General features: G+C 34.0%; 1 protein-coding gene across 1 annotated transcript in view; it reads right to left on the bottom strand.

Moving 5' to 3' along the window:
- The window catches only part of LOC150092545 (uncharacterized), a 335,783-nt gene that overhangs the window by 303,140 nt on the left and 19,537 nt on the right, over nucleotides 1–13,106 (bottom strand). Inside the window, exon 2 of the mRNA XM_090414232.1 lies at nucleotides 6,505–6,570. Within this exon, the coding sequence (XP_090270358.1) occupies nucleotides 6,505–6,568 (64 nt within the window). The 5' untranslated portion in view covers nucleotides 6,569–6,570. The remainder of the gene's footprint in view (nucleotides 1–6,504; nucleotides 6,571–13,106) is intronic.

Here is a 13,106-nt window from a genome sequence, read left to right as displayed (position 1 = left end):
TTTTTTTTTTTTTTTTATAAATGGATACTATGAAAGCTTTACTCCAATTATCCAGAATTCAACCCTGTGACCAGGCCTTCAATTATGCAGTGTAGACATTGTAAAACTTTATACCACCATATCTGAGCATTTTTGGTTGAATATCATGGACTCCAGCTGCTTTTCCACATTTCAGGTTTTTGATAGCTTTTTCTACTTCAAGTATTGATATGTATTCCTGAATGCACTCCTGTTGAGCACTTTCTACTACTGTGTTAACACTGCTTGTTTCATTCAACAGTCTTTCAAAGTGATTACTCCAGACAGAGAATATTCCCTGACTCCCTGGAGGTCTCTCTTAATAATAATAATAGAATATCTTTATCGTGTTTGATTCCTTTTATAATCTTTTCTCCATTTCTAAGCATTTTCAATAGCCTGTAGAATATTTTGTTACCTGACATTTATTTTCTATGTTCTTACTAAAGTCTCCCTATGACTTCTGTTTAGTTAGTTTTACAAGATGCTTAGCTTTCTTACATTTTTTTCTGCATTCTCTAAGATCACACATTGATTTAATTGCCAGGAACTTTTGATATGATTTCTTCTTTTCCTTCACTGCCTCTAACTTCCAGTCCACCATGGAGTTCAGATTTTTCTATCCCTGCAGACAACTTTACCATATGCCTCTTTGGCTGAATCAATCTTCTTCCCCCCCCCCCAGGGTTTGCCATTCAATCTCCAAGGTTTGGTTTCTGTTTTCAATCTCTCATTTTTTTTCTCAGAAGATGTTTGTATATTTGAGTCTACAGTTCACCTCAGAAAGCTAATCAATTTTTCGTTTTAAAACTTTCTTACATGCTCTTCTTTTCAGTATGAAATTCAATTTCATCTTGCTCAACAACACAGAACAAAATTCTTGTTCTGTGCATTTTGAAAATGCACAGAATGAAAAGAGTAAACAAAGCATGAAGATGGGTAAAAGCATTCTGAGAAAATGATTTAGTAGCAGTCTGAAAGACCAGATTGTCCAAAAATCACTGAAAATTACAGCAAATACTGCACCTAACCAAGAGGATGGTATGGTTATAATAACCATGAACAAGCAATGATTATTACATTTCTGGGAGGTATAGGAGAGCAATAATAAATCAAGAATGGAGTCTGGTTTCTACAAGATGGTACAACTTATCCTAGTACAAGTCAAGAGAATCAGTAGCTTGCCTCTCCACTATATGCCTGGTTGCCTACTTTCTTGAAATGGAGGTCTTCCTTGGTCATCGTAACCTTCAGATCTAATAGCAACGTTTTCCTTTTCCCCCCTGAGAATACTAAAAGGAAAAATAATAGCAACAGACACACCCACAAATATAGAGAGAGTTCGAACAGAGATGAGAGAACCCTTGACACTTCTGTGCATGGCAGAAGAAGGCAAATCCATTCCGATAATAGGTAATCTATCCGTTTTGTGGGATGAGCATTTATTATTACACATCGGAAAATTAGCTTTTCTTTTATGAGCATTCTAATTTTTGAAGTGGTAACTATTTTGCTTGTATAACAGTTGGAAAATTTTACGTACTAAGCAGGCGATTTCACATGTTGGTGACGAATTCATACATCTCTTATTCTTTTCTCCCCTTTAACATGAATTGACTCTTCTTAGCACTCCGTCAGCTATGGTTCTCTTGACCATGGGTAGACTATATATATGTAGAAGTTATTTTTTTTTTTTTTACCTTGGGTATAATTATGTTAAAGATACCAAGCAATTTTAAACCTGGTTTTACTCCATTTTTCCCAAGTAAGCAAACAGACAAAAATGTCAAGTTTGCGCCTGCAAGTGATGCAAGACTAGCTGATCCTACAGGTAGTGCAAGACCAAGGCAACTCGTGGTAGAGGTGGAACAAGCTCCGATCACTAATCTTAATATTTACCCTTAATGCCAAAACACATCTCCAAGAAGGGGATGTATGATGTTTTGTATTAAAGGCAAGGGGCCACTACCCAGACCGGTTTCGACCTTTTTTTAAGGTCTCATCAGTGGGAGCTAGGCTAGAAATACCAAGATTTAGTAATACAGAGCTTGTAAGTATTTTACCAAAACAAGTTACCATAAGGTGTTTTAACCTTATTAAATAAAAATCTCAGGAGGAGATATAGATGTAGAAGTTATTTTTACCTTGGGTATAATTATGTTAAAGATACCAAGCAATTTTAAACCTGGTTTTACTCCATTTTTCCCAAGTAAGCAAACAGACAAAAATGTCAAGTTTGCGCCTGCAAGTGATGCAAGACTAGCTGATCCTACAGGTAGTGCAAGACCAAGGTCGAAACCGGTCTGGGTAGTGGCCCCTTGCCTTTAATACAAAACATCATACATCCCCTTCTTGGAGATGTGTTTTGGCATTAAGGGTAAATATTAAGATTAGTGATCGGAGCTTGTTCCACCCCTACCACGAGTTGTCTTGGTCTTGCACTACCTGTAGGATCAGCTAGTCTTGCATCACTTGCAGACGCAAACTTGACATTTTTGTCTGTTTGCTTACTTAGGAAAAATGGAGTAAAACCAGGTTTAAAATTGCTTGGTATCTTTAACATATATATATATATATATTATTTAAAATAAAGAGCCAATAGGCTTCATTTCGGCAACGTAAACATCATTTTAATTAAGTTAAGGGGATTTAATATCCCCTTAATTTAAATAATTATATATATTTATTTAATTTCTGAGTATTTTTTTTCATTTCAAAAAACTGAAGTGTATATCCTTTCATTTCTAGTTTATGTTTCCTCCAAAAAACTAACTTTTTAATTAATGCTCTTTAAAATGTCAACTTTTGGGTAGATGCTACATTTTCAGAGGTGGCATTTTATTGTTTATTTTCAGAGAAAATTTGTTATACCATGTTTAACGATTATTAACAACTCATCCTAGATCTATTTAAAAGATAATATTTTCACTTGTGATTCCATGTATGCTATTTAGAACAGCTTTTTCCATAATAGACTTCAAGCAATGTAGCATGATTTCTATCATAATCCTCAAAAACAACACGTGGTTAAAGCCAAGACCAAGCAATTCTGGATAAAATACACAAGAATTAAAACTGGTTTCTTAAGGACCGTTCCTTTTGGCTGCTAGGTCTTACAATAAGTGTCACAAAATATTCATAATTTGTAAACACTGCTTAGCTAGAGAATTATAAAGTAAAAAGGTGAAATTTAAGGATGCATTCATTGGCCAGAGAAGACCTACGTTTACATTTCACTGATGCAAGGAACCTTTATACAATCATCCCTCGACTTCATTTACGTCCGGGTTCTGTTTCATCGGGCAGGACGTAAGTCGATACATTAAATCAACAGAGTTATAGGGGTTAGGGACTTAACTGTAATAAGTATACTGTCATTTTAATTTTTAAACCATATTATAAAACTGTACTGTGTGTTACTGCCACTATAAAACAGGAGAATAATCACCCAAATCTTCCTCCACAATCATATCTTCATTACCTTTCCTGTGTGAACAATCAGGCTGTGGTTCTTCTTGTGTCCTATCCTAAGGGCTTTAACAGGCCTTTAGGGCCCACGACCTTCCAAGCATGCTTGGATTTTGTAACCAAAGTATGAGGATAGGATGGTCACCCCATGCCTCTAAGTATTCCTGGCTGTATTCCTGTGTGTTCACGGGGCTGGTTTGCCTGCTTGCGGAATGAAAAACCTCAGATAAACTGGCGGAAAAAACCCTGCTGTGCATGCCCAAGACCGGCTAACTTGGCTATGGCTGAGGAAGATCTTTTAGCTCCTCACGTCGCCGACGGGAATCAAACCTAGGACCCTCCTTCCCCAGGCATATGGTTGCTAAGTGCAAAGCCACTAGGCTAACCGCACGGACCTCTTCTTGTGTAACCTTTGTTTTTTGATGAAAATGTCCAATGAGCTTTGCTTATTCCTCTTCTTTTCATCATAAATTTGTTCATAGCAAGTAAGCGCATCATGTACTTTCGTTTCTATTATTAAAAAGCGTTCAACATTGGGGTCCACGTCTTCAGCCGTTTTGAGAACATCGCTAACGGCAAAGAACATTTCTTCAAGACCCTTCACTGTAAATTGTTTAACTACCTCTTCCTGTTTCTCTTTTCCCTCTTCCTTTTTTCTTCTGCAACAGTTGTTCCTCCAGTTCGACCAATTTCTTCCTTGGTCAACTCTTCAGGGGAGGACTTTCAATACTTTCAATGAGTTGAATTATGTCGTCATCATTCACTTCGAGATTCAGATTGTCTGCTAGGCCCACTATTACAAACTTCCAAAATCATGCACAAACCTTTTTAATGTCTTTTTTTTTCCCATATGACACTCATACATTGAGAGGTCACTTCATCCCAAGCCACAGCAATATTTTTAATAGCATGAAAAATATTTAATGTTTTTCAGAATTGCATGAGAGTCTGGTCATTTCCTTCAGTAGCAGAAATGACTTGTGAAAAAGTTCTCCATAGATAATAAGCCTTAAACACTGCAAGAACTCCCTAATCCATCAGTTGGATCAATGAAGTAGTGTTCAGAGGGAGAAACATGACCTTGAACTTGGAGAAGATCACCACTATAAGATGGATGACCTGGAGCATTATCTAGAATTAATAAAATTTGAAATTCTACGTTTTCTTTCACACAGTAGCTTTTTATTTCACTCGCAAAACAGTTGATTAAGGCGTCCTCAAACAATTTTTGAGTCATCCACAACTTCTTATTGCTCTGATAATGAACTGAGAATATGCTCGCTAATGTTTTTGAAGATTTGTGGATTCTCACTGTGCCATATCAAATGGTTTCAGCTTATATCCAGCCACATTACCTGTAATAGAATCGTAATAAGGGCATTAAGAACTTTGAAACTAGTTATAGATTTTAGCTTTTTGCGGATGAATGTCTGCTGGCACTTTTTTCAAACAAGGACGTCTCATCCACGTTAAATATTTGCTGTGGCAAATAATTTTCCTATATAATAATTTTATCCAATTTTTCCACAAACTTTTTGGCAACCTTCTCAGCACTTGCAGATTCCCATACATTTTCACATTATGCAGCACAAAATGCTGCTTGAATATCATGAACCAACCGGAAGAAGCATTGAATTCGTAGTAGTAATCGGGTCCTGCTTTCTTCTTCAACATATTGAAAAGACTTAGTGCGTTGGCGGTTATGGTCCTAGTGCTAAGGGGTATGCACTTTTGGTTCAGGTCCTCTATCCATGATGCAAGTAGCTTTTCCAAATCACAGATAGGACCTTGTCGTTGCTTCGTCACTATCGTTGATTTAATGGAAGCAGATCCTTTCACAGCCTCTAAGATTTTATCCTTATTTTTCAAAATGGTTGTTACTGTAGAATGAGACCATCCGAAATCATATGGAATCACATTGAGGGGCTTATCAGCTTCATGTTGCTTTATAATTTGCAACTTCGTTTCAAGATCAATTGCCTCTTTTTCTATGATTTTTCACTAGGTTTTTTGATTGTGCATGTAGGGGCCATGTTGCACAAAACATCGCGAAATATTTAACAATAAATACACAAATAACACATTTCTCAAACACAAAATCAACAGAGGAACTGTTGAAGACACATGCCGACTGCCGAGGGAGGTTGCATTGAAAGCACTGTTGCCACTGTGCATGCTTTACCTTACGCTCGCTTGCGTCTTGTTCAAAAGTATTTCCAAAAATATTATTTATTCCCTTATGGGATCACGGACATATCTTCGAACTGACGTAAGTCAAGGGATGACTGTATAGACTTTTTCAAAGTAAAGTAAGCTAATGTCTCATGCAGGATGAGCAAAGTTTTTCTGCTAACAAAACAGGAAACTGATCAGAGCATACACCAGTCTAGAGTAACAGCATGATGATAAATGGCCTGTCTGCATGCAGTTCTTTTTTGTTCTCCATCTTTTTTTGCAGCTTTAAGGTTAATATTTTTCAAATGGCATGGAGATCTAATGCAATGATATTACACTTTCCAGCAAGGATGTAATACTAATGCACACCCGCTGATGAGATGTACCACAACACAATTAAAAGAAATATATTTATGTTGACTAACTGAAAGTTTTTGTTATGTTATTGCTTTGTTTAATTTTGAATTCATACCAAAGTTGCCATTGATATCTTGGTGAAAATTTTATATAATCAAAATATTAACATAAGTTGTCTGCTGTATTAATTTTTACTTAAAATATGTATATAAAAATATACACATATATACAAATAGTGGGATAGCCTCACATTCCAAGTTCTTGGATACTATGGAGATGCCAAGTAATAAACATAATAATACAATCTCAAACATGGACACCCTAACCAATGTGACAGACAAGTGTCATTTTATAACACAGAAAATTAAGTGACATTCTTTATGAGCATGTTTATGGTACTTTTATGATATTCACTTTTATGGTACAATATGTACCATAAAAGTGAATTACAATTATTCCAGTGGACAAGGGGAAAGAATTACTTACACTGACGGTCATCATCCAGCTGTAAAATTGGCCTGCGACTTGTTTTATCTCTTCTTTTAACCATATCTAAATATTGAAAAGGAGTGAAAATATTTATAACTAACTATTATGATTTAATAAGCAATAAAAACAACAACAGAATTGACTCTCAGTATAGCAAACTTTGGGAGCATGGCTAGCTGAACAGATATCCAGCCTATCAGGTCTCCAGTCAATAGACTCTGGATTCAAATCCCATTTCAAGCATGGATGTCAATGCCTTTGGATAGGAAATGAATTTCAATGCCCAGTTTAAGAGCAGCACACTACTTTCAGAAGCCTTAAGTAGTCTGAAAAATTGCACGTTTGATTTCTATAATAGGGTTTCTAAATTACAGCTTTTCACCAAACCATAGTACTAAGACATTACAGATTTGAATTCAGATTTGAATAGATTCCTTTGGTGAATGAAATCTACGATACCCATTATAACAAACTCAATACAATGTAACAAATACTCAAAATTCCCATCCAATAAGACAGGTATGTGAAGGAAATGGACCAACCTTATGGAATGCAGAGGATAACTAAATATCACAAAATTATGATCCCTACAAGTTTGGTACAGTGAGAGTCAACTGTATAAATACAAATGCACTTGAGGTCAGCCAATAAAGTTAATCTAAAAATTACATCAATATAAAAATTTACTTCCAATTTTTAAAACCACCTTTGCTTTTTTTGACCAAAATTCAACCAACGGTTTCTGTATCTCACTCATCTTACTTTTCCATGTATCTTTCTATTTTAAAAGGTGGAAGTGAAAATACTACTTATGCTGAGATAGTCCTTATGCAGTTTTAAAACTGGTCTACAGTTTAACTATATCTAACACATCTGTTGAGGCTTAAGTACTGTGAGGACATCAAATTGGAGGTTTAATGGAATACAGAACTAGGAAAGGATTAAAAGCTACTTTACACTCTAAAGTCCTATCTAGGTGGTTTGTCTTCTATGGGCATTTATAGGTGGCCTAGGATGTAAAGTGGGATCTCTGATAATTAATGTTTCCTAAATTTTTGGAAGTTTTATGCAACTGTATTTATTTAAATTGTTGATGTCTGAGTGCAGCTGCAGATTCTAAAAACAGTCTTTCTTTTTTGAATTTACTATTGTGGAGCATCACCTACAAACATCCATAGAAGGCACACCACCTAGATAGGACTTCAGTTACCCACATGTTTCACTTAGTATTGTGTTGTATTTGAGTGTGTGCTACAAGAGTTAGTTGTAATTCTTGAAGATGTCTCAGTGACTGAGGTGAAATATTGAAAGTATTAGTTAAGTGTACTCACATCTTTTATCAGAAAAGGTGGTGATGGGCAATAGATGGCACTGATGGTAATTGTGTGTAGTAGGAGAATTAAGTAGTAGGGGAGACAGGTGTGTAGCAGTGTGGAGTAGAGTGCCCTCCCATGATGAGTCCTTGGACTCCTTAGAGGTGTCACGTAATAATAACATGTTCGACAAGAAACCTTCCTTTATTTTTTTGCTTTGGAAATTTCAAAATTTAATTACTCAACTATGCCTTTATTTCACATATTCTATCATAACTCAAGTGACTGAACTTCTTGATAAATGTATCTCAAACCTGGAGATTATATTTCCACTGTACAAGACCACATCTGGATTACTGTGTACAAATTTGTTATCTGGTTTTTCAATAGGATGGAGGAATTTTGGAAGTTTCAGAGAAGAGTAAAGTAGAGAATACCATTTACAGAGACTGGGATAGGAAGAGGAGGAGTATATGATTAAGACATAGGTTGGTGAAATGTTTGAACTAGAATATGGTGAACAGGTTTTTCACAGAGAGTAAGAAGAACAGAATAAGAAGCCAATCCTAAAAGACATAAAAAAGTGCAAGTTGGGTATCAGATTTTTTGCATGGAGTTGGTGAGTGAAATGTGCTGGCCAAGAGCATGGCAAGTGCAGAAACAGAAAATGTTCGCTTGAGATCCACTAATTTTTCCACTACAATTTACATATACTGTAACAGCATTTAAACCCTAATAATTTTTTTTTTGTTACTGTTGTTTTGCTTTTTAAGCTGTCTTCTGCAGCAATTGTAGTTGTCATAATTATAGATGTGGTTGGTTATAACTAAAGCAATTAATGCTGCAGAGTATATGATGTTAACTGCATATGTTATGGTCTATGTATATATTGCTTATATATTGCTATTGAAATACCTGGTTCCATAGGTCCAAAACAGGAAATGAATTTCAAACATGGGACATCATGTTGGATTCAGCTCACCTGTTTAAAGAACCTGGATAAGAAGTGCAATTGGACTTTCATATCCATTAGATGTGATAAGCCCTCATGCTGAAGAGAACGGTAAATCAGATTATCTCACTTTCCTAGCTACCTCTCAGTTGTCTATAACAAGAAATGCACTTCCTTGTTCTATGCTGGGTAACTGGATTTTAGTTATATAGGACAGACTAAAAATAGAGAAATTATTTATATTTTTGTTTTCTCTTTTTATTGTACAATACAATTTTAATTTCTGGACAAAATAAAGGTCTTGCATAATTTCTTCACTTAAATATTGCCTTACCTTGGAGAACCAATTTCATTTTTAATTTTTTTGCACTAATTTTTTTCTAATAGCTTTCTAAACAAAACATTTTTCTTTGTTCTCGAAGAAATTAATTCACGATAATTATTTGAAATATTCTTTAAAAAAAAGAAAATAAAACCGACTGCCGACGTTCCAGATTCTATTATTTTTATTTTTGTACAAAACCATCGAAATCGAATAATACTTCACAGATTTCCTTTAGGACACGCTGGAGCAACTTTGCTTTATAGAGAATAACATGAAATTCTTTAATCATATCACTAAATTTTTTCTTTATATTATATAGTAATCTACTGTTCTTTGTACTTTCACTTTCTTGGTTTCCCTGTATAATTTGTCATTACAAAATGAAATTAACAGTTAGAGATATTTTCTGCATAATTCAGATATTTTATTCTCCAATTTTTAAAGTAAGTGATACATTTGCTTATTTTTATCATTCAAAATATGTATATCAAATGCATCAAATGTGAAATTTTATTTCCTTTCACAATAGAATTGAACTTTATTTCACCTCTGATAGTTTACCCCCCCGTTGCATCACTATCACACACCCGAAAACTCTTATGAAACATAGGTACAGTTTTTATTTAATTCGTTATTTTTCTCTAGTAATTGTTCCACATAACTTTAATTTTTTGATACTGAAACTATGTGGTGATTATTATAAATTAGCAAATTATAAATCAGAAAATATACATATTATTTCCCTATTATAGTAAATCAGGAAGTTATGTGACATTGGCTAATAGGGTAAATTAATATTTAAAAACACTGTCATCCTACAAATGCAATATCAGAATATGCTTCGAATGTCTGATAATCAATCAGAAAGATGGAAAAACAGAACAAGGAATTTCTGCCTGTAAAATATTCAGTTATTGCACAAGTTACTTTAGTGTGCTGCCTTCTGGGTATGTTCTTTTGACCAGGTTCCCAGTGTGTGTGTGGGGGGGGGGGGGGGAGTTAGTAATCTCTGTTAGTCTACAACTTGTTATTGGGCAGAAAGGAATATTAGAAAGTATACCCAATATACAATTCATTTGTGAGATGGCAAGCAAGAGCAGCAATGGCAGTAATTTTTTTCAAGATAATTATCAAATAATTTAGAATTTTTCGATAATCAAAGTGAAACTGATCACTATAAATAAAGAAATCATTTTGGCATAAATAATTCATCAGCCTGTAAAAGAAATGTCAGTTTTACTGTGTTAGGATATCTGAACAACAGAAAACAAAACAAGACATTCTTGCTTGAGGCAATTTAGTTCGACTTCTCGGAAACGTTCTGTCTTGTGTTTCTCCAAAGAGTAATCTAAGACTTTAAGCTTTTTCTCTAGGTAAGAGGATTATTGTCCAGCATTTCTAAGACGTATTTCAGAAATAGCAATCAGCAGAAATAGAAGTAGTAATATTTAGATTTTTTTTTTTAAAAAAAAAGAAACAGAAATAACACAATTGAAATTTCTTTGTGTGGTATACAGTTTTACATGTTGAAAATACAGCATAGTATTTCTAGATCTTAGAATAATTTCAGCAGATCGCTGATTTCATATTCAAAGAAAGAGTACAGAATTATACACTTAGAATATACAAAATATTATTGCTTTATTTCTTTTGTCAAAATGGTAAACTGAAATAAACGGTATTCAAAATCTCATAAGAGATTTTGAATACCGTCTGAAAGCTTTCAAAACTGTAGAAATTTAAAGTAGTTATGCAACTCAGTTCTGGGACAGGGGAGGGAGGGGGGGTTGCAGTAATAAATCCTAAAAATGAGCATAAATTTTTAATCATTCCATACAGGATATCCTTCCTATTATATTTTTAACGTATCTGCAGTGGTTAAGTACTGGATATTATAGTAATGTGCATCCTACAAAAAAAAAAAACCCTCTATTGCAATTTTCAGAAGGCGGCGGCAAAGAGTCTCTGATAAAATACTGTTAGGTATAAATTTTTGATACTAAAAAAGACACCATATCAGAAACCGAGTAATACAGTTTATAATCATTTGTTGTTCATTAAAAAAAAAACGTTCCTGAAATTGAAATGTGACAATATAAAGGTATTTTGCAAAGAAAGCAGCAAAATGTCATTTATTTCACTAAATGTTATTTACAAATATAAATATTTGAACAACATATTTTAAACGTAAAAAGAAAATCCGTGAAAAAGAATCTATATTGTCAGTAAAGCGAAGGAAATTAACTATTACTAAAGTATATTCATTGCAAATGCTGATCTGTGGTCATTTCAGGATTGATTATTTATTTTGGCAGATATGAAACTTCTATTTTGAAAGAGACACAATAAATAAATTGTTCAGCAAAAAAAAAAAAAAAAAAAAAAAAAAAACGATCAAATATCCTAGTACAGTGAAGAAAATTCAAAGTAACAGAGTACATGTAAAGACAAGTGACACAAAAGTCGCTCGACCACAGTTAATCCTCTAATGGCTCTCAAATCACCATTAAGAATTAACAGCGGGGGAGGGTAAATACTTGATAGAATGCCGATGAAGTTTTGATCCATGAAAAAGTCTGGGGTAGTCTTGCTATTTCATCCACCTTGGCCGGTAGGAGGGTTAATGGAATATTTTCAGCACTGGGAAAGGATTACAGGATTCAGACAGAAGGCAGATCAGCAACCATCTGTTTAGAAGAACAGAAATCATACATATGCAATCGTGACTATGGTCAATCTGGCCTTGCAGACCATGTTCCACCATAGTAAATTCAAAAAAGAAAGACTGTTTTAGAATCTGCAGCAACACTCAGAAATGAACCGAATTTAAATAAATATGGTTGCATAAAACTTCCTAAAATTTGAGAAACATTAAAATTAGGAAGCATTAAAATTAGTTTTAATCCTTTCCCAGTGCTAAAAATATTCCATTAAACCTCCAACATGATGGTAAGAATATCACAAATGTAACAAATTTTCTGGAGGCAACTGAAAAGCTTTGAAATAAGAGATCTGTAAGAGAAATCAGATGATAAAGCTGACATAAAACTGAAGTTAGAGGTATTTGTGATGTCTGCAGTAATTAATGTGGAAGACTTATATGAAACATGAAGTGACAAAAATGTGGTGGAAAATATTCAAGGAATGCAATTAGAAGTTATCAATACTAGAAATAGAAAAGTAACATTAGATGAAATACTCAAATAAGGAGGTGTAAGTTTAGTGGATGGATACACTGCATAATTTGAAAGGTTGAATTCCCAGTAACTAGAGCAGAGAAAAAAGGGAATAAATATAATTGTGAAAATTGCTAAGGAATTTTATTAAAGTTCCTAGTAAAATTTATACAAGCATCCACAAGCAGCTGTGAAAAATTTACGGAAGAGGATGTTGGATCTGGGCAAAATAGAGGTTGTCAGGGTCAGATCCTCACTTTATAGCACTGTACCTATTTAAGAAATCACAGGATTATAACAAGGAGCTCAAAGTTTTGAAGATCTGGAAAATGACAAGAGAACAGTTCTTCAAAACATTAAAATTATATGGGATAATATGATACACTAACTTAATAAATAACTAGATTCCAAATCGTAAACATTTATATTTAATAAAACAAGATGTATTTCTTCAACACATTCTGCTGTCTGCATTGGCTGACAGCATCTTCAGGAAGTTATTTAATATAAGTAAAAAATGAAAAAAAAATGAAATATTCCCCAATAGCTGTGATTTCTATACATCAAAAAAAGTTTCGAATGATAGTTTAATAACATGTTACTTGCAGTCTCTACATTATGTAAACTCTATATGCAATTGCTGGCACAGGAAAAGTCGTGAATGTTACATATTAATCATCATCAAATTCCTACCATGTACCCTCAAGGGGTGTACTGGATATGATAGTACTACATGAAAAATTTACATCATTACTAACTTCCTATCTACAATTTTCCTCCAAATCAGTCTATTACTTGTCAAGACTCCAATATTATCATTATCAGATCTTATA

This window comes from Typopeltis vanoorti, chromosome 25 (genome assembly GCF_054136105.1).
Source record: "Typopeltis vanoorti isolate ZY-2024b chromosome 25, IOZ_Tvanoo_1.0, whole genome shotgun sequence".
Classification (NCBI taxonomy): Eukaryota; Metazoa; Arthropoda; class Arachnida; order Uropygi; family Thelyphonidae; genus Typopeltis; species Typopeltis vanoorti.
Note: the sequence above shows the minus strand (reverse complement) of the source record. Positions and strands in the feature narration are given on the sequence as shown.